The 22,088-nt window shown below is 37.4% G+C and overlaps 1 protein-coding gene across 3 annotated transcripts in view; it reads left to right on the top strand.

Annotated features, from left to right (window-relative positions):
- Positions 1 to 22,088, top strand: part of CACNA2D1 (calcium voltage-gated channel auxiliary subunit alpha2delta 1) — a 681,161-nt gene that overhangs the window by 574,380 nt on the left and 84,693 nt on the right. For all 3 annotated transcript variants that reach the window (XM_084632490.1, XM_084632488.1, XM_084632489.1), the window contains 2 exons: positions 16,430 to 16,508; positions 21,127 to 21,176. In XM_084632490.1, coding sequence (XP_084488616.1) covers positions 16,430 to 16,508; positions 21,127 to 21,176 — 129 coding nt within the window. The remainder of the gene's footprint in view (positions 1 to 16,429; positions 16,509 to 21,126; positions 21,177 to 22,088) is intronic.

Below are 22,088 nucleotides of genomic sequence, written 5' to 3'. Positions count from 1 at the left end.
ATCATGGTCAGATCCAGTCAGTGTAGTTTGGGGACAGGGAAGGTTAAAAAGTCCTCAGACATTATGGCCAAGAGAGGTTGTCCAAAAGAGAAAAGGCTAAAAATTCAGAGAAATTTTTGAATACCGCTGAGTCCTCCATTTCACTTAAAAGCCTAGAGTGAGAAAGCAAGCAGAATGGAAGGACTTAAAGAAGTGAAGCAGCAATTCTCTATGTAAAGGGAAGCAGAACTGGGCTTAAGAAAAAAAATACTTAAGTGGTAATAATGCTGATAAGGAGATGTTTTTCTTTAAAATATTCATAATATATATAATCATGGTCCTAAGTTTTTTATTACTGACCAACTCTTGGATGTCAAAAAAAGAGAATTTATACCATTGGTAGAAATGCTTCTGGTAATAGCTATAGAGTTTTTCATTTCAGTCCACTGAGGAGGACACTGGATAAAACCAGGTACAACAGGATCTGGTATGAAAAAGCAAGCTGAAGTACATGACTGCAAGTGCAATTGTTCAGAAATAATAAGACTTTGGGAAGGGAATTTAAGCACAAAAATGCATGTCAGAATAACTAATATGCAGGTGTTGGGCATGAAGTCACTTTTTGGAACAGATGGAATCAATGTAGGTGGGATGGGATATATTTGAATTGAAGGGCTGCCAATGTTCTGGTGAGAGACCAGATAGAAACATGTGGGGGACTTCATAGTAGAGCCAAAGGGGATAAGAGAATATGGGAGGCTCTGTGATAAGCATGAGAAGGAAAGAACAGCTAGAACAAACAGGCAGTGAAACAAGATGGGTATATGTAGTATGATAAACAGGTGACATAATAAAAGGTTTAAATATAAAGTAAAAATGGAAAATATCAGGAAACAGAGTTAAATTCCATTCAGATAATATGAAGTTCGTATTTATATATTCAGGAAGCATGAGGAAGGAAATAAGAGGTTCAATAAGAGTCGGTGCATCAGGGGCTTAAATTTAGTCTGGTGGAGGCAAAAAATAAGGCTTAAATAGTTGAGTAACCTAGATTAATAGTTTTCAGACTCTGGTTAGCAGATCTTTGGGGGTCTGCAAACTATGTCCAAGTTTTCCAAAGGGGTCTGCACCTCCATTTGAAAATTTTTAGGGGTTCACAAATGAAAAAAGGTTGTAAACCACTGACCTAGATTGTTTGGAAGGGTTTAGGAAGAGTTGTTTTTGAGGAGAAGGAGAGCATGTGGTTGATTCAAGAACATTATCTCCTGTAAGAAATATAGTTGAGAATAAGGATCATTATCATTAATAAAAAATAATTCCGGAGGCTTTTACTCTAAAATGTTTGATCACAGGAAGCAACACAATGGAGTGAACCTAACCTAAATCAAAACATGTGAAGAGTGCAAACTTATACCTGAACTAAACTGTGGTATTGTAAGTAGATGAGGTCAAAGAAAGTAAGGATGATAAAAAAAAATCAGAAAACAAGACAAATAAATTCTTCACTCATTAATGTGATTGAATAGGGAGCATAAGGAAAAGCCGTAGAATGATATTAAAATGATGCAAAACGTTAAGAAAAGCAAAGGGAAGAATGAGAAACTTATACAAGAGAGTAAAATGCTAAAATAAAAGAGGCTCCTAAAACATTTTGATGATTATGTATTGAAAAGCAAAAACTTGTTTACCTCAACATTAAAAAAAAAGAAAAGAATGGAAACAATTGCCATAGAAAGACACAGGATTAAAAAGGTCTCAACTCGGTGTTCATTTTTGCATCCATAATTAATTACAAGCACAGATGGTAGCATGTGTATGGATGACTGCCCAATTTGCATGTGGAATGGGTAACGTAGATAGATGGCTACCTGATTTTAAAAAAACAAAGGAATACTTTAGAAAGTGATAAAAATTCTAAGGATGAAATCCTGGTTCCATTGAAATGGTATTTGCCATTGACTTTGGTAGAGCCAGGTTATCATCCTAAATTATGTCAATAGTTTTGGGTAATAGAACAAGGAAAGATAAGAGACATGCAATTCAGATGACACACTTGCAAGGTTTTTAGGCAAAGTCCTAATTAAAAGTAAATTAGAAAACCACTCAGTAATAGGGAATATATTGGCAGTAATGCTACAAACCACTGATCAGGAAAATAATTTAAGGTTTGACCCATGACAACCTTTCACCAGCAGTTAGTAAAGCACAATCCATGAGAGTAGAATGCATGAGGACATTTTATAATATTCAATATTCACAAGATGAAATGCTGCCTGCACTGCAGACTCATGTTAGTGAGTCATCAGTAGGTGCTATGCGCTGCTGAAATCTTCTTTTTAAAGAAGTCTGTAGAAGAAATGGAGACATGGCAGGAAAGGTCAAGTTGCATATCAAATTTAGTGTTATAAACTCCGTGTGTGCTGCATGAGTGAAATCCTGACCCCATTGAAATCAGTGGCAAAATTCCCATTGAATTCAGTGGAGCTAGGATTTCATTCTATGTTTAACAAATAATAGAGAGACAAGGTGGGTGAGGAATATCTGTTTATTGGACCAACTTCTGTTAGTGAGGGAGACAAGTGTCCAATAAAATAAATTACCTCACCCATCTTGTGTCTCTAATATATAGGTACCGACATGGCTTCAACAACACTGCATATAACAAATAATAATCCACTAGAATGAACTGAAAATCTGTTGTTCATGAAGGTTAGCATCAGCTACAGAATGCTGGCATTAATTGGAAAGGACGGACATGTATGTGGAGTTTCTGGTCCATATCCTCAGCTGGTATATATCATCAGAGAGCTCTGTGAAACCAATAGGGCTACTTCTGGATCTGGCCCACTGTATCTCCATTATGTCTAATTCTCTGTTCAGCATTTTGAAGTTAATTATTTTACTTGAATTCATATTCACATTAGCCTTGTATCTAAATTTACATAATATTATATATCCACGTTTTTAAGCCTATTTCAAGGGCTTAAGTGAGATGTGTGTGGCTCATGGTCCTTGCACTGGTTCCCTGCACAGACATGAATTTTACCACATAGAACAAAGAATTAATCTGGAATATGTGCTGAAAACACCTTTTATCAAAAATTACATTTTTTATTTTTAAAGGTTCCTTTAAGCGTCAGCAAACAACAAAATATTGTGCTTGCTAACTGCAGTGTTTGTGGCAATTGCATCTTTGCTGGTGATGCTTCTGGCTTCATATCAGTGCTTCATTTTGTTAACAAACACAGTTTTCCCAGAGTATGTCCCCTGTTTTGTGAAAAGCATATTTGCAAAAATTTAAAAAAAAAGTTATTTGTGTTGCAATCTAAGACTCTGCAAAATATTTATTGTAATTTTTTAAATAAAATAGATGGAACCATCATAAATGTCCTCATTAATTACTGCTTGAAAAAGGAGCAGACACAATTCTTCCATTAAAGTTCAAAGCTGAGCTAAATGAGATGTTATCAGCTATAATCTATTGGTAGTTAAGATTGAACAGGATTTTCAGCTTTTTCATTAGAAAACCCTGAATCACTGGGGAGATGGAAAAAACCTCCGCTACTTCACATCATATCATGTTGAAACAAGATTTATGTTTTGTCAGCTAAGATGTGATTTAAATATAGATCCCTACCCTGCTGTCGTTAATCAGGCACTGATCCTTAGCTTTCATGCTTGTAAAGTTGAGCATGTCCAAAAGTATTTGCAGGATTTGGGCCTCAGGCAATACTTATAATTAAGTTAATTGGAGTTTTGATTGCAGGATCAGGTATAATTTCTTCTTTATCAGAAAATGAAAAGAGAGAGATAGATAGATAGATTTTTTTCTTAAAGTAATTGAAAATATTCATCATTTAGGATGGAAAGGACCTCACAGTGAGAATTACATGGTCCCCATGAATTCCGTGGCAAGATTCATTTTATTATCCTAAACCATTCCTACTACAGATGAGGTCTAAATTTCTGAATCTGTAATGGTGATACCACAACTTTAACTGTTCTTGTAGTGGATGTATAGAAGGAATCTTGAGATTCTGGATGCAATTTTCCTGTCCTTTGACCTATTCCAGACAAATAAAATACAGATTTCAGAGTGGTAGCCATGTTTGTCTGTATCAGCAAAAACAATGAGGAGTCCTTATGGCACCTTAGAGACTAACGAATTTAGTTGGGCATAAGCTTTCGTGGGCTAGAACCCACTTCGTCAGATGCATGGAGTGGAAAATACAGGAGCAGGTATAAATACATGAAAAGATGTGAATTGCCTTCACGAGTTTTTTCATGAAGTTGATGGATTTCCACTTCATACGGCTAAATTCAGTTTTACAAGCAAGTTTAGCTAGCCTGCATAGTATTATCTTTATTTTAAATTGCAAAGAGCATTCCATACTACATGTGTGAATTTATAACTCGATCCTTCAAAGATACACTAGGAAATATACCAACTGCGGACAGTGGGTAGGAGCAGTGGATGTACTTGTATCAAGACTGGAAATGTTTTAACTGTAAGTGAAGACAGAGTCAATTTGTGCTCAGCACAATCTCAAAAAACATGTTTGAGACTTCTGTGATATACAGTACTTACTTTCATTTTCTCTTTTTATACTAATGAAAAATCCTAACTAGAAAATGATGACATTGAAATACTATTAAAGTTCATAAGTTTTTCATATAGAACATAGAGTCATAGAATATCAGGGTTGGAAGGGACCCCAGAAGGTCATCTAGTCCAACCCCCTGCTCGAAGCAGGACCAATTCCCAGTTAAATCATCCCAGCCAGGGCTTTGTCAAGCCTGACCTTAAAAACCTCTAAGGAAGGAGATTCTACCACCTCCCTAGGTAACGCATTCCAGTGTTTCACCACCCTCTTAGTGAAAAAGTTTTTCCTAATATCCAATCTAAACCTCCCCCACTGCAACTTGAGACCATTACTCCTCGTTCTGTCATTTGCTACCATTGAGAACAGTCTAGAGCCATCCTCTTTGGAACCCCCTTTCAGGTAGTTGAAAGCAGCTATCAAATCCCCCCTCATTCTTCTCTTCTGCAGGCTAAACAATCCCAGCTCCCTCAGCCTCTCCTCATAAGTCATGTGTTCCAGACCCCTAATCATTTTTGTTGCCCTTCGCTGGACTCTCTCCAATTTATCCACATCCTTCTTGAAGTGTGGGGCCCAAAACTGGACACAGTACTCCAGATGAGGCCTCACCAATGTCAAATAGAGGGGGACGATCACGTCCCTCGATCTGCTCGCTATGCCCCTACTTATACATCCCAAAATGCCATTGGCCTTCTTGGCAACAAGGGCACACTGCTGACTCATATCCAGCTTCTCGTCCACTGTCACCCCTAGGTCCTTTTCCGCAGAACCGCTGCCTAGCCATTCGGTCCCTAGTCTGTAGCTGTGCATTGGGTTCTTCCGTCCTAAGTGCAGAACCCTGCACTTATCCCTATTGAACCTCATCAGATTTCTTTTGGCCCAATCCTCCAATTTGTCTAGGTCCTTCTGTATCCTATCCCTGCCCTCCAGCATATCTACCACTCCTCCCAGTTTAGTATCATCCGCAAATTTGCTGAGAGTGCAATCCACACCATCCTCCAGATCATTTATGAAGATATTGAACAAAACCGGCCCCTGGACCGACCCTTGGGGCACTCCACTTGATACCGGCTGCCAACTAGACATGGAGCCATTGATCACTACCCGTTGAGCCCGACAATCTAGCCAGCTTTCTACCCACCTTATAGTGCATTCATCCAGCCCATACTTCCTTAACTTGCTGACAAGAATACTGTGGGAGACCGTGGCAAAAGCTTTGCTAAAGTCAAGAAACAATACATCCACTGCTTTCCCTTCATCCACAGAACCAGTAATCTCATCATAAAAGGCGATTAGATTAGTCAGGCATGACCTTCCCTTGGTGAATCCATGCTGGCTGTTCCTGATCACTTTCCTCTCATGCAAGTGCTTCAGGATTGATTCTTTGAGGACCTGCTCCATGATTTTTCCAGGGACTGAGGTGAGGCTGACTGGCCTGTAGTTCCCAGGATCTTCCTTCTTCCCTTTTTTAAAGATTGGCACTACATTAGCCTTTTTCCAGTCATCCGGGACTTCCCCGGTTCGCCACGAGTTTTCAAAGATAATGGCCAATGGCTCAGCAATCACAGCCGCCAATTCCTTCAGCACTCTCGAATGCAACTCGTCCGGCCCCATGGACTTGTGCACATCCAGCTTTTCTAAATAGTCCCTAACCACCTCTATCTCCACAGAGGGCTGGCCATCTCTTCCTCATTTTGTGATGCCCAGCGCAGCAGTCTGGGAGCTGACCTTGTTAGTGAAAAAAAAGGCAAAAAAAGCATTGAGTACATTAGCTTTTTCCACATCCTCTGTCACTAGATTGCCTCCCTCATTCAGTAAGGGGCCCACACTTTCCTTGGCTTTCTTCTTGTTGCCAACATACCTGAAGAAACCCTTCTTGTTACTCTTAACATCTCTGGCTAGCTGCAGCTCCAGGTGCGATTTGGCCCTCCTGATATCATTCCTACATGCCCGAGCAATATTTTTATACTCTTCCCTGGTCATATGTCCAACCTTCCACTTCTTGTAAGCTTCTTTTTTATGTTTAAGATCCGCTAGGATTTCACCATTAAGCCAAGCTGGTCGCCTGCCATATTTACTATTCTTTCGACTCATTGGGATGGTTTGTCCCTGTAACCTCAACAGGGATTCCTTGAAATACAGCCAGCTCTCCTGGACTTCTTTCCCCTTCAAGTTAGTCCTCCAGGGGATCCTGGCCATCCGTTCCCTGAGGGAGTCGAAGTCTGCTTTCCTGAAGTCCAGGGTCCGTATCCTGCTGCTTACCTTAGAAAGGAAAAGCAAAGCACTTCAGGTAATGTAATACAAACCCCACTGCCCAATCCCCCTCCCAAAGTGTCCATTTTCAAAACTCTACCAGAAACTGCAGATGTGCTGGTAATCTGGATTTTCCATGTTAATTGAGCACTTGGATTCATATCAGGGCTCTGTAAAAGAAAACCCATTAAAGAGAGTGCCAGCCACCTGGGGCCACATCTTAAGGGAATGAAAGTAAAAGCACATTGAGGTCAATAAAAGGAGACAAGAATGAAGTATGCTGGGAACTAGATTGGGAACCGGGGGTTGGTGGGTTGGGGTGTAATATCAGCTTAGTTGGATGTTAGATAATGAGAGGAAAAAAGAGTAGAGGTGTTGCAAGAAATACTGTTGTGTGTGTGTGAATGGAACAATTGAGCTTTGTCATTAATCCCACATACTATAAAGAAAATGGAGAGGGTTTCATTTAAACTAACAAAGGAAGGACATTCAAACTTCAGGCTGCAATTTCATTCTGAACCCTCACCTATGGGATGCTGTTCTGAAACCTTTGCAATCCCTGGGCAATATGGTACCAGCAAGAAAAGAAGCTTTAAATGTGATTTTTGCCTATTTAGTGGGATCTTAATCATTTGCCCACATCACCAAAGCATTTACTTTTAAATTTCCCTCACTGCTTTTCCTTTCCTCAGAGTCACATTTTCATTAATCTTTGGAGAGTTGATCATTGTGAAATTAGACTTGAACTTTGTGTAACTGATAATTGCAGAGGCAAAGATTTCCTGTAAATAGGCTCTGCTAGGAAATGAGAATTTCCTATGGCCTTTTCCCCCTCTGATTCTAATGCAACCCTTTGGCATTTTAAACATTTAATTGAAATCAAACATTTCATGCCGAGAGAACCAGAGTAATGGGAGTGGAAAGCTGAAAGAATAACGATACAAAAGAGAACAGTATGGTATTTCCAGAGAGCAGTCTATTGGCATTCATAAATAAATCTATCCGCAATAGCTGGAGAAGGACCACAATGGAAGCAAGCAAGAAAATAATAATATTCAATGGGATATTAAAATTATCCTACTGTCCTCAGCCGTGTAAAATGACAGTCTTATAGATAATGTTTCTTCCCTAGGGTTGATGAGGTCAAAAAATGGGGAAAGTCTTACTGTTGTAGTATGAACAGCGAAAATCACCTTAACTAAGCTGGCGAACTTCCAATATCATTGTCATCAAATTCTAGTCTATCAAAACATTTCATAAGATCGTCCCAGAATTCCAGAATTTATTCCAGAATTGCCATGGATGGTGGCCCCTTTTCTTAGTCTATGGGGAGATCTCCATCTAGATGTAGAGAAAGCTTTACTTGAGTATGGTTATAAGCAGCTGCACTGAGAAGAAAGTAAAACAGAGGATGTAAAAATCCATCTACTTTTTCAGTAATTTTACCCACTTTATAACAAGGAGCTCCCAAAAAAAAAACAAACCCTTTAGTTTGTGATCAAACCCGAGTATCAAAGAGCATGCACTCATATAGAGGAGAGGGACATGGGGACTCTGTTAATTTGTTTTCCACTTTAAACAAATAAATGTTTTATCATAATTATAACCAAGGAAAGAGGCCTTGGGTAAACAAAATTAGATTAGTTAACTTTTAAAATGTCTGTGCATTGTTCCTGGATAAACATACTGATAATACAGAATAGTGTTTTGCTTCTGTAATTTGAAGTGGGGATGGGAACATAAGGGTGGGTTTGTAGGGAAGATACGAGCAGCTTCTGAAATCTGATCCCATCTACAGGCCAATACTTTACGCTTCCAAAATATTGAGAGATCGAGGTGTAAGTTATCTCTGAGTGAGACAGTTTAGCTGTATTTAGAGAGTAATGGCAAAACCAGGGATTGAATTGGTCTTCTGAGTTCAGCTTCTTATCCACAAGACCATCCTGTCCTGAGGAGTGCTCAGACTCCACTTTAGGAAACATATGGGCAGCTCGAGAGTGCTTGTTTAATGCTGTGTCATTCCATCACTGCCACTGTGTGGTTGGCCGGTAGGATGGGTTAAATATGGTGCTGCTGAGACCATATTCCCTCAGAGGAAGAGAAATCATCCCAACCTATAGTTTTGTTGGAAGAATTATAATGTGAGTGTCTCAAGAGCCCTCAAGAATCCCCTCCAGTACATCATTGGGAATTCCCATTCCTACTATTGTACACAGAATTTTTACCCTGCCCCTATCCCAGGGTAGACAAGATCGCAGGACAAATCCGTACCACTGATGCTTTTGAATGGACCCCAAAATCTTTTTAAGAACTTATTATTATCATTATTGTTGGGGGTTTTAAGGTATTTTCTCTGGAGATTGAACTTTGACTATACCTTGACCAAGACATTTGGACCTTGACAAAAAATAATTGACTACCCCTGCTATCCCATGTTGTTGTTCAGTTTGATTCTCCAGTGAATCCTGATCAAATAAGCCTCTTTTTAGACCTGCAGTTGGAAATGTTTGAGGTGACAAATCCAGCTGATTGAAGGATCAAATACAAGGAGAGACTGGCGTACAGAGGACATGGTGTGCTTATTATCAATACTATTTTATTACATTGTTATTATCAATGAGCCAAATCTAGATTTGTTAATTTATCTTCAGCAGCAGTTCGGCCTTATCTGGGGTGGAGTCCAAACTGAGTGAGGATATCAAGGGCTAGATCCTCAGCTTGTTCATATCAGTGTAACACCATTGAAGTCAGTGGAGGTATATTGATTTATATCAACTGGGAATTTTGTCCTTTAATAATAATTGTCACACATATAGCCAAGGCTATGAATGGATTTTTCAGTTCAGAAAAAAGTCATTTTGAAATTTTTCGGTGAATCAAAACATTTGTTTTTTAAACAAACTTCATTTTGGGTTACATGAAACATTTCATTTTGATTTTGAGCATTTTTAAATATTTTTAAAATAAAATTAAAGTAAATATCAAATGAGAAATCATTTTGAATCAAAGAATCAATATCTTTTTTACCAGAACAAATTCAGCGAAATTAACACGAATGTGCAAAAACTTTGTGTTGCCAAATCTCTCTGTTTCACTGAAAAAAGTTTGGGTTGAAAAATTTTGCCCAGCTTTATTAAGGCACACATAAAAATGGCAAGGGGAATTTGTGGAAACACGGCAAGATAAAATCATAAACCATTATATTAATGTGATATATTTTAGTGGATGTCTTCAAATAGATCAGATGTGTAAGTTGATGCCCTGACCAACCACTGAGACTGTTCACTGCCACCTTTATTACAAACTACTTTGATTAATAATAGAGTATAAGAATATCACTTTTTAGTACCATCATCAAATTTTTCTATGTTCAGTTTTTCCAGTTTCATTTGATCTGGACATGGCTGAGCTTATAAATAATATTGTGAAACATTCCAACAAGTGGAAGGACTGAAAACAGAGCATCTAAGGCTTTGGTGGGACGGCTTTTTTATGTTTAGAAATCCAGTGGCATGCTAATAACAGTAAAGATTCAGTTGATAAGAAAAGCTGTCCTCCTTATGTACCCTTCTGAAATAATAATAATAATAATTAATAACTAATTAATAAAAAGTGGCACAAAAGGACTACCAACTTCAAAACAGAGAGAGACGTCATGCACTTTCCATTGACAGGTTCAAAAATGGGTAGCTGTATGCTCATGTTAGTTCCCCAGTTGTTCCACAAGGTGGCAGCAATAAGATATGGAACTGTATTATTGAAACTTGTAAAGGATTATTAATAGAGAGATTGCTCCTCAGGTCACAATTTAATGGTATTTTCTGCCTTTGCAGTATAAAATATCTCCTATTGAATGCAGATTTTTTTAAAAAATGTCCAGAAGGATAAAGACAGACAAAAACAGTTTTTCACCTAGAGGTTAGAAGTGGAAGTCACTTGAAGGATTTTGTCAGTGAAGACATAGCTTAGGGATATGTGTGAATTAGCATAAAGTGGAAGACTTCAAATATTAACCCCTTCACATTTCAATGAATATTGTAGTAGCATTCTCTCTTATTGCCTCTTGACCAGAAACATTTGAGTGGTCCTGTGCCAATTTTCTCTTCGCTCAATAGGGATGTATTAAAATATTTTTGTTCTTTACTGATAAAAACCTTAATTAATATAATTTGACTGTTTAGAAGCTTTGAGATTCTGAAACAAGCCAGAGGAAATTAATGATCAGGACTTATAATTGGAAAGCTGTCTTGAATTTTTCTGAGCTGAGCCCCAAGCAGCATCCTTTTATAATAATCTTGTGGTCAAAGCACTGGGCTGGGACTAGGGTGACCAGAGAGCAAGTGTGAAAAATCGGGACAGAGTGTGTGTGTGTGTGGTGGGGGGGGGGGGGAATAGGTGCCTATATAAGACAAAGCCCCAAATATCAGGACTGTCCCTATAAAATTGGGACATCTGGTCACCCGAGCTGGGACTTGGAAGTCTTTTCAATTCTTGGCTGTGTTACAAACTCACTGTGTGCTCTTGAACAAGTTACTTAATTTCTATTCCACTCAGCTCCCCACCTGTGAAACGGGGATGATTATTATCTCTCTCATGTCCTTTGCCTGTTTAGGCTAAAAGCTTTTCAGGCCAGGGACTGTCTCTTGCCATGTGTATGTGGAGTATCAAGGACCATGAGGCCCTGATGTCAATCAGAACCTCTTAGTGCTACTGTAATATAAATTACAATTAATAATCATAATCAAACACAGTGTCATTCTGCCCGTACTGCTCTGTGGATTTGACAGTAGGAAGTGCTAACTGGTGCAACTAAGACCACACTCTGTGAGACATCAAGAGCCTGATTTTGATACCTTTACACATGTTGTGTAGTTCCTTACTCCGCCATAGTCTCACTGAAATTAAGAGTATCAGAATCTGATGTTAATTTACCTGTCCATAAAGTCTACACTTTATTGTGCACTTCAGTGAAGTTAGTATGTTAGCCTTCCAGCCACTTTCTGTACATAAGATTTATTCAAGACTAGCATTTTAATGCTTTATTTTAATATATATAACTAATTCTGATTCAGTATACTCATCAAAGTATATCGTGTGTGTGTGTGTGTGTGTATGTGTAAAAATCTCCATGGTATCTTTCTTCTCAGTTTTCAGATGCTATCTCCACACTAATGCTGATTTCATTTACTATCTGTGCAATACCAAGCAAGCCAGATATTCTCTCTGTGTTTCAGGTTTCCCATCTGTAAAACTGATATAAAATTACCTCACTTGCAGGGAAGTTCAGGAGTAATTTTTATTTTATTTTATTTATTTATTTTATTATTGTTATCTTTGGGAAAAAACAGTCAATTTACCCAGTTATGTCTTATTTAAAACAAAAGTCTAGGCACAAATGAAGTATTCTCAAGGGTCTGATCCAAAGCCTATTGAAGTCACTGGAAAGACTGGCATTGTATCAGGCCCCAGTTACACGACAGAGATCGTTTGCCTCAATATCCAGATGTTAGTGTCTTTAATGGCTCTAATTTTGTTCTGAGTTTTCAGTGGGAACTGAAATATTATATAGGTAGAAAATAAGTTGTTCTTAGATCAGTGTTTCCAGTGCTATGGAATGAAATTGTCTGAACAGGTAACAGAATAATTTAGGGCTTAATTCTGAGCAGGTGTAAATCAGCAATGATCCGCTGGAGCCTCGCAACACGTAAAATGTATGCTTCGGAGTGAAAGCAATTTAGATCAGCTGAGAATCTGGTCCTTTGTTGTGAACGGAGTTTTAAAGATATCTCCAACTAAACCGTTGTTCTGTTCTAGATGAGATTGTAAATTAATTTGTCAGCCAGTGTTGCAGTTTGAAGTTAAATTGGGGTGAGTGTGAGGAGTTAGAGATAGGTATTGATTGCAAAAATATATGGAAGGCTGAGAAGGACAAGTAGGAACAGCTCATTTTGAAGAAATTGGAAGAAGAGCAGCTTTAAATCCTCAGTGCACTTAAACATGTGCCTTACATTAAGCACATGTGTACTTCCATTGACTTCAATGGGGCTACCTGCACACTTAAACTTAGGCATATGCTTAAGTACTTTGCTGAATCGGGCCCCAATGATGAATTAAGACAGTACTTGGGAAGAAAATTATCAATAAACACCCTATGGCAGCCTAACTGACCTAAATAGAGATTTAATGAAAGACATAACAAAATCTGGTTCATAACAAAATCAAAACATACTTCATATTCCTTTTCACAATAATCCACTGTTTTATGTGTTATGAAGCATACCCACGGAATAAAGCAATAATAAGGAAAGATGTGTTCAGAATTTTAACTGGGGCAGCCTAAAAAGGGTATAGCATTTCTGGCTTGTGCATCATGGCATGGAAAAAAAAGCAGCCTTAAGATTTATATTTAGAAAAGTGGGTTTAATTAGTCGTTTCAGAGTAGCAGCCGTGTTAGTCTGTATTCGCAAAAAGAAAAGGAGTACTTGTGGCACCTTAGAGACTAACATTTATTTGATCATAAGCTTTTGTGAGCTACAACTCACTTCATCGGATGCATTCAATGGAAAATACATTGGGGAGATTTATAAACACAGGGAACATGAAACAATGGGTGTTACCATACACACTGTAAAGAGAGTGATCACTTAAGGTGAGTTATTACCAGCAGGAGAGAAAAAAACAAACAAACCTTTTGTAGTGATAATCAAGGTGGGCCATTTTAATTAGTGTATTTGTTCCCTTCTTTCAATAGAAGAACTACAACCATAAACAGAAATTAAAGTGAACAAGATGTCCATTTCAGAGTAGCAGCCGTGTTAGTCTGTATTCGCAAAAAGAAAAGGAATACTTGTGGCACCTTAGAGACTAACAAATTTATTTGAGCATAAGCTTTCGTGAGCTACAGTTCACTGTCTGTTTGTTCGCATTAAATAGTGAAAAGTAATTTCCTGGGACATGCTTTACCCCGCTGATCTTGATTTCCCCTTTAATTTGCCATCTTTTGGTCTATAACACTATATAGGCTTACATCTTTGGTTCTTTGTCCTCAGTGACACAGGCCTGATACAAAGTCTGTTGAAGTCTGTGGAATGACTCCTACTGACTTTCATGGTCTTTGGTCTGTGTCCGGTATGAGTAGATGTTTTCTACCGAAACTAAGGCAAGCAAACCTACTGAGCAAAAGTTTGATCTCATCAATCCATACAGCCACATTGAAATCAACTGTGAATAAAGAATTTGCCCTGTTTGTTTATTATACTAAAAGTGCATTTGAATATGTTCCAGTTGTTATATAACTACTTTTTCGAATAACCCACATCAACCCATTTCTTTTGTATTATACTTACAGTACATGATGTACTAGAGGAAGCACATAATTATTTCTTGCTTTACTTTACTCCAGTAGCACACTGGAGGAAAAAAACATAGATAAAACCTAACATCTGTAACCAAAGCATTGCTTTTATTGCATTTAATAATGGCTCTTAACCTCTGCCTTTATAACAGCTTCTAGAGTGTCTGAAATCTCTAATATCTGTAGCAGCCAGAACCCTTCATTTTACCTTGACCTGCATGCACCTGTCCAATTGGAGGGAAATCCAAAACAAAATAAATTACTTTGATTCTTGGAAAACCACATTCTCCCTATAACAACAATTGTCCTTCTTTCTCTCCATTGTCTTTCTTCTGCCCTTGATATCCCCACTATGACTAGGAGAGGTTTTTTTTGTTGTTTTTTTTTTAATCTTGTGTCCTCCATCTAATGTAGATTATAAACTTTTTGAGGCAAGGACCTGTCTTCCCACATGCTAGAAAGTAAAGCACTATGCACAGCTAAATAAAATAATTAATTAATTAATGTCATCAGAGTTTGCGAAACTGAGAATTAGCTGATTATTACTAACAGCTGATTCAAATATGATAAAACAAGGTATGCAACTCTGTACAATACACCTGTATACTCAGTTGCCTGAAAATAGGATTGTTCCATTTAATAAAATTTGGAGGGTACTCCCGACTGGTCTCTTAATGCTGAACATAGTATGTGTCTCTAGTTTTCTACTTTAAGGGCCAGTCTTGGTTTTTAGTAGTACCTTAAGCTGTGAGTAGACCCATTGTAAGTCAGCATGAGCAAGGGTGGCAGGATCTTGTATAGATTTTTGATTCTTACTCCTCTACTTCGACTTGCTAACTCGTCTTTTCAGGTGACCATTTTCCTTGGTTCTGGATGAATCAATAGATAAAGGAAAATTCTGAGAATGATTTTTCTAATGCCCCAGCAGTTTGCCAAGTCAAACTGTAATTAACAAATGCCCAGTTGCTTTAATTGTTGTTCTTTACTACTATTGATCCCCAGGAAGTATCTGAGGGCTTGTCTTCACTACCAGGGAGATCGACGCTGCTGCAATCAATGCAGCGGGTGTTGATTTAGTGAGTCTAGTGAAGACCCGCTAAATTGATGGCAGAGCACTCTCTGGTCGACCCCAGAACTCCACCTCTCCGAGAAGAGTAAGGTAAGTTGACTGGAGAGCATCTCCCGTCGACGCAGCACAGTGAAGACTGCGGTAAGTCGACCTAAGCTACGTCGACTCCAGCTACCTTACTCAAGTAGCTGGAGTAGCATAACTTAGGTCGACTGACTTCAGTAGTGAAGACAAGCCCTGAGGAGCAGTAGATCAAATATATTTCTCTTCTGTTCATTGTCAAGGGGTTTCATTCCAAATTCCTTATAGAACTGCTACAGAGATCACACCGCACTACTGCCTTGGCCTGAATTACCAGTCACAAAGTCTGCAGATAATTGCACAACAGATTTATCTGCTAATCCAGGGTTTCAGTCTTATGAACAGCATAGGGTTTTTCTGTTTAGAAAGAAATGGATAGAAAATTTTTGACCATCTCTGTAGCGAATTTTGCTCTCAAGTACACAGATATAGAAGTCAGTGGGGCGGTACCTATGAAACAAGACAAAATTGTATCCTCAAAAGAGTATGTTTTAGTGAGGAGTTTTTAAGAGCTTAATTGAACAGGTCCTTACACATGGAACTCCCATTGAAGTAAGTGGGAGTTTTGCAGGTCTGGGTCTAATTAGACTTTACTCTGTGTATTATTTGCAAGTTTCACTTTCAGAGTAAAGGTCCTCATCAAAATTCTGTAATATCTTGGAAAATCTTATTTTGCATTGCACTTATTTCTGCTGCCTAAAATATGCACGCTACATCTCCCTGGGGACAACACAGTACTCAAAATGATTACATGAGGTAATTTAATAAAATGCTCAAAAATGATAATTCACACCCCAAAACAAGTGTATTTAGATGTCTTGTAAATAGTAACCTTGTCTATTGGACTCAGAGTACTGAGAGTATGGATGAGTGTTCTTCCCACTAGTCTTTATACTATTTAAATATCATATATATCAAGGTGTAGATATAACATACCTCAGTGCAGCTATTGTAAGGTTTGGGATGCAATGCTAGAATTTTAGAATGTTATCACACTGTTTAAATGAATTAGACATCCAAGTAGCACTGAAATTGGCATCTGATTGATGACATGGAGAAAAATGATGTGTATCTTCTTTTCAATTTGCTTAGGTACGTGTATTCACATTTTCTGTTGGTCAACATAATTATGACAAAGGACCCATACAATGGATGGCCTGCCAAAATAAAGGTACCGTGTGTATATCTCTGAGCTTATACCTATATAAAGTTTTGATTAACCCAAAAAATATCTAAACCGTTCTGTAGGTTTTACACAGGACTACAGATTTAAAAACTTTAGCCGGATTTACAAATTCATTTTGATGTTTTGAATCAGGGCTCCAAATAGTGTGGTTTTTTTCTTTTTTAGTAGAACATTCAGTTCTAATATTAGTATGGATATTATAGGATTATTATTAATAGCCTTGGTGTTTATTATTAATAAAATAAGAGTTCTGAATAAAACAGACCTCTGTCCGCCATGATTTGAGATTTCTGTGGTAATGTTTTCTCGGGAGAAGTCTCACCCTCATTTATCCAGGTCTGAGGAGTGTTAATTACCAATAGGTATTAAAGTGTTACCGAATGTGTGCAGGTCCAAGCTTCCTTCAACAGATTTAAAGAATTGAGTTGAATAATAGACAACAAAATGAGAATAGATTTTTGGTACCGATCATAGCAATTAGTAGCATGAATTTATACAGACTCCTACTGTGGTAAACTGAGTTGGAGGTAAAATCCTTGCACAGTTATCTCGATCTTCTGATTGCCTTGGGATATTTTCTCAAGTTGAGCCTCTAAACAAACAAAGACACACGGAAAATGTGGCAGAATGTCTAGCTAGTCGTTAGAAGAGTCATCAAATCTGGTAGAGATGTTTCAATTCCAGATAATCATAAATTCGTGCCTGTGGTATTAAAACTTGCCCTAAAAGATCTCATTGAGACAGAAACTACATTTATATTGATGTAATTGTCAGAAATTTTAACTGATCAATCCACTCTGTAAAACCATTTAAAGAAGTGACACCAGTACAGAGCAGCCAGCTGTATTTCCATAAAAGAGATTTCCTAGTCCATTGGAATGTGAAATACTAAGATATTTAGAAAAATTAAACCAAATTTAAAGCACAATAACATTAAACTTTTCTTGAAATCTGTTAAAGTATTGGTTGAGAGCATGCTAAAAATTGTGACATTTGTTTTTATCCCCAAGAAGAAAGAAAAGTCAAAATATTAAATATTTTTTTTAATTTGAAAACATCGAGAACAATTTGACAGTTTTGATAGAACAAAATATTTTGTTTCAAAATTATTATTTGAAATGAAATGTTTTGCTTTGATATACTGACATTTTCAGACTTTCTAATTATTTCTGTTCATTATATCAAATGCTGATTTGAAACAAATTGTTTCATTTCAAACATTTTTGTAAAAATCACAAAATTTTATAGAACGCCATATTTTGTCAGGAAAATGTTATGATCAACAATTTTTACTTTTCTCTATTAATAGTGTAGCATAAATCGTATATGTTTTGGAAAGTTCTTGTTTTGGTGGAAGATGAGAAGCTGATATTGAGAACAGATTAGAAAATTAAGCAAAGATGTTTCAAAGAGTAGAGCTTGTGAACATTTGTTGTCGAATGAAATGAACAAAAGTTTCAGTCTGAAAGTTATTTCACAGTGTTTCCTTTTATTTCCACACAAATAAATCAAAATGATTTAAGAAATAAAACAAACAAAAAAAATCATTTCTAAAAATGTGTTGATGGGGGGGGGTTCCCTTTTCTCTCAGAAAAAAGGAGTGAGAATTTTTTTTTAAAGTTGGGGGGTATTTTCTTTCACCCTTTTGCCTAGAAAAATGGTGGGGGAAAAGTTTTGTTGCTTTTTTTGAGAGAGAGGGAGAGAGAGTAAGAGAGAGAGAAAGAAGAGTAAGATTTCCATCCACCATTTTGAACAAAAAAATTCCATTTTTTTAAAGATTTGAACGAAATTTTATCAGCCAATGATTTTTGTATGACAATCCATTTTTTTCTGAAAATGTTGTCGTCAAAACCCATCATTTTGTCCAAAAACATTTCTTTTTAATTATCTTACCACCATAGACAATCGATACCAAGCTGATACATTATAAATCACATAATGAGATAACAAGGAAATAATATAATAGTACTTTGATAATAATATAATAGAATTTCTAGTTCCAAACTTACAGTAGACTACAGGTGGTACATTCCACAGTCAACAACTACTGGGATAAACTGATCTCGGAATCCAAAATAAGGTTACCTTCTGCCTAGTGAGAGAGCTATTAATCTTTACATGCTTGAACTTTTAGACTCCCTTATCCTTTGCCTCCCACAAATACTTTGTTATTTTTATGTTGCTGGCAATTTGTTTATCATCCGACTGTCTCCTACTCTCCCACTTAAGTAAAAGTCTCACCCAATTTTTCTCTTGTTGCCAGTTTAGGTCCAAATACTGAGAGGTAATGAGCACAGTTATTATCTTTAATATTATAGGTCCAAGTGCTCTAATTATGCTCCAAGACCACATTGTGCTAAGCGCTTTATAAACACAGAACAAAAAGTTTCTGCCCAAGGAGCTTACAATCTAAGTACAAGATGAGATAACAGATGGATATAGAGAAACTGGTGGGACAGTACAATGAAACAGTAAAATAATATTGGTCAGCGTGACAGGCTGTGGTCTCAGCACACTGGTGGCCTAACCATTTTCAAGTTTTTTGTAGGTATCATGGCCAAGGAGGGATTTGGAGGAGGGTGAGTCAGTTTTGCAGATGTTTAAGGGGAATTTGTCCCAAGCAGGCGGGACAGAGCGGGGGCAGACATGAAAATGCTTGTTTAAAAATTTAAACAGTGGGTGATAGAGGCTTGCATCTTAGGCCTTGAAAGTGAAAACAAGGCAGCTAATATTTGATGTGGTAGAGAAAGTGGAGACATTCAAAACGAGCGGTGACACGGGCAAAGTGATGGGGTAGCAGAAGGACCTTTACCTCAGCATTCTGAGTGAATATGAGCACGGCAAGATTACATGTATTAAGGCCTGAAAAAAGGATATTGCAGTAATCAAGACATGAGATGAGAGATTTAGTTGGCTGGATGGATAGGAGATGCCGTATTTGAGAGAGATCATGCAGAAAGAAACTGCAAGATTTACAGAGAGCTTGTGTGTTAGGATCTAAAGAGGGGTCAGAATTGGAAATGATGCCCGTGATACAGGCTTGAGTGACATGCAGGCTGATTCTGTGGTCCATAGTGATTGAGAAAGGAGGCAGTTGGGAGGGTTTGTGCAGGAAGATTAGGAGCTCTCTTAGGAGCTGTCAGACAGGTGGAGGTTTTAGTTTGGATAGAAATAGATCACTCTGGAGGAGAGAGAGAGAGAGAGGTAGATCTGGGAGTCAGCTGGATAGAGCTGATAGTTGAACTTGTGTTTTTGGAGATTACCGAGAGATATGGTGCAGAGAAATCCATTATATTTGACTTTAGTGAATAGTGTGCTCACTCTGCACCCCTCAGAATTTGACCTATCATGTTCAGGTAAAACTTCTCAAGAGCAGTGGGCATTGCCAATGGCAGAGGGTAAAAGGAAAAGATGATTAGGAGGGGTTTTTTTCCACTGTTGATTTTCAGAGCGATTGGCTGCACTTAGTGTTAATAGCAAAAGAATATCAATTTTCCTGCTTGTTTTCCAAGTTGTTTCCCACTCAATTACCTGTTTATGACAATGAATGATCAGTAGATCAATATAACATAATTATATATTATATTTATAGGAGATCTAGGTGTATGTTTACTTTTTGGGGTAAGTGTATTTGTAAACCTCTCTGCATATTATAGTGTGTATATCTCTACATTATGACAGTCTAATTCCTTTTGATATTCATCTAGTATTGACCAACCAGCTTAAGGTGCTGAGTGACCATGTTATAGCTCTATTCAGTTTATAATGTGGTTTATCAAATTGCACATGCAAAGAAGCAGGCAGAGATTTTATACATTTATTTTTAAATCAGATCATTGGGAAAAATCAAGTGGTGAACAGTGTTATACCATGTAACTGTTTAACTTTATTGCTGTTACCTTTCTCCCCCATCCCCCGCACTTCCTATTACTTGTGATTGATAGTCTGTAGTCTGCAGGGATCGTGACTTCTTATAGCTGTACAGTGGGCCCTCAATCATGATTGGGGCCTTTGACAATGTTATAATGCAAATAGATAACAAAAATGCAAATGATAAATGGATGGATGCCACTTACATTTTGTGAGAGGATAAGTCAAACGGATGTTTTCATTCTTATCACACAATAAGCAGTGTTTTTATGCTGTGGATGAGTTCACTTCATTGTGAAGGCAAACTAGATTTTAATTGGATTTAAACATTTATCCAGCATATAATTGTATTGTTGTCACTGCCTATTAATATACCTATTTAATATGATTGTTCTTCAAAATAGCTGCAGATGGAGATGGAAAATGTATGAAAATTCCATTTCTTCCTCTGGGAAAAAAACAAAGGTTACAAAGTAGCTCGTCATTGCTCAGGAATAGCTAGCATGGAGCACATATGTTGATGGCACAACTTAACATGTCCATTCATTGCTATGAAGTCTTATTAAACAAGAATGGCTTAGAGGCTCTTTTGTGCAAATGCTTTTAAGATACTTTCCACAATTATTGTAAGTTAATGAGATATGGAAATAGATTTTTTCTTTCAAGTGATTTCAGATGAAGAGCATGGCATTATAATGTAGCAGCATGTTATTGTTTCCATTATGTATTTTAGGTTACTATTATGAAATTCCTTCCATTGGAGCGATAAGAATAAACACACAGGTAAGTCGATAGTGCTTGAAAACTGCAAGTACAGTCATAAGTCAAAGAAATGTAGTGATAGTAAAGTATTTACAACAATTACTTTTGGTTTGCTTTATAAGTAAAATGAAATACATCTTTTTAAGATAAACAGAGGAAAGCTTGATAATCAGATAAATACATGTGATTTCTCACAATGTTAAGACATTCTTTCACATTGGAGAAATTAATCTACAAAGGTCCTAGACTGAAATCCTTTTCATTTTTTGATATCTGATGAAAACCCATGATATTCAGATGAAAAGTTCACTTGAACAGTCTTTCTTGTGGCATTTTTGGTAATTCCTGCATCTGGTTTGGCAAGAAATAACAACATAGCAGCCATTTTGGCACTTCAGCTTCCTTGGTCAGCCGTGATGTAGTAGGCACAAAATATATAAACTTAGGTTTAAGGTAAGTTTTGATTGCAGGGCTCTTGTTTTACCTGACTATGTTAAACTATCCCTGAAAGTAACCATAGAGAGAGAATATTCGTATGTTGTCCAGAAGAATATAGTTGCAGAGTGAAACAAATTTGAAGGTGTCCACTCATAAACCATTACAGAACATTTACCCCTCATCAGATCCCCATCTCAGCTCAAGGTAGGCAAAGGCCACCTCTAAGTTCTAAAGCTATTGTTTCCAATAGGTGGTGTCCTGAGCAAGACCCTGCAATGGTAGAAAGACATACATCATTGCTAACCTGATGTTTCAACCCCAGTATTTACAGTTTCAGCCATAAATCCTTATGAACTGGCTCTGTCTGTTGTTAGCACCATCTTGATCAATTGACTCACATCCACAGTTTCTTTAGTGTTAAAGAGCTTTAGATCTTTTGATTCTCAAACTTTGTGCTGGAAAAATGTGCTGGATTTTTCTTGTTCCACTTCCCCC

This window comes from Lepidochelys olivacea (genome assembly GCF_965140295.1).
Source record: "Lepidochelys olivacea isolate rLepOli2 genome assembly, chromosome: 1".
NCBI lineage: Eukaryota > Metazoa > Chordata > Testudines > Cheloniidae > Lepidochelys > Lepidochelys olivacea.
The sequence above is the reverse complement of the archived record's forward strand: the minus strand, read 5'-3'. Positions and strand labels throughout refer to the sequence as shown.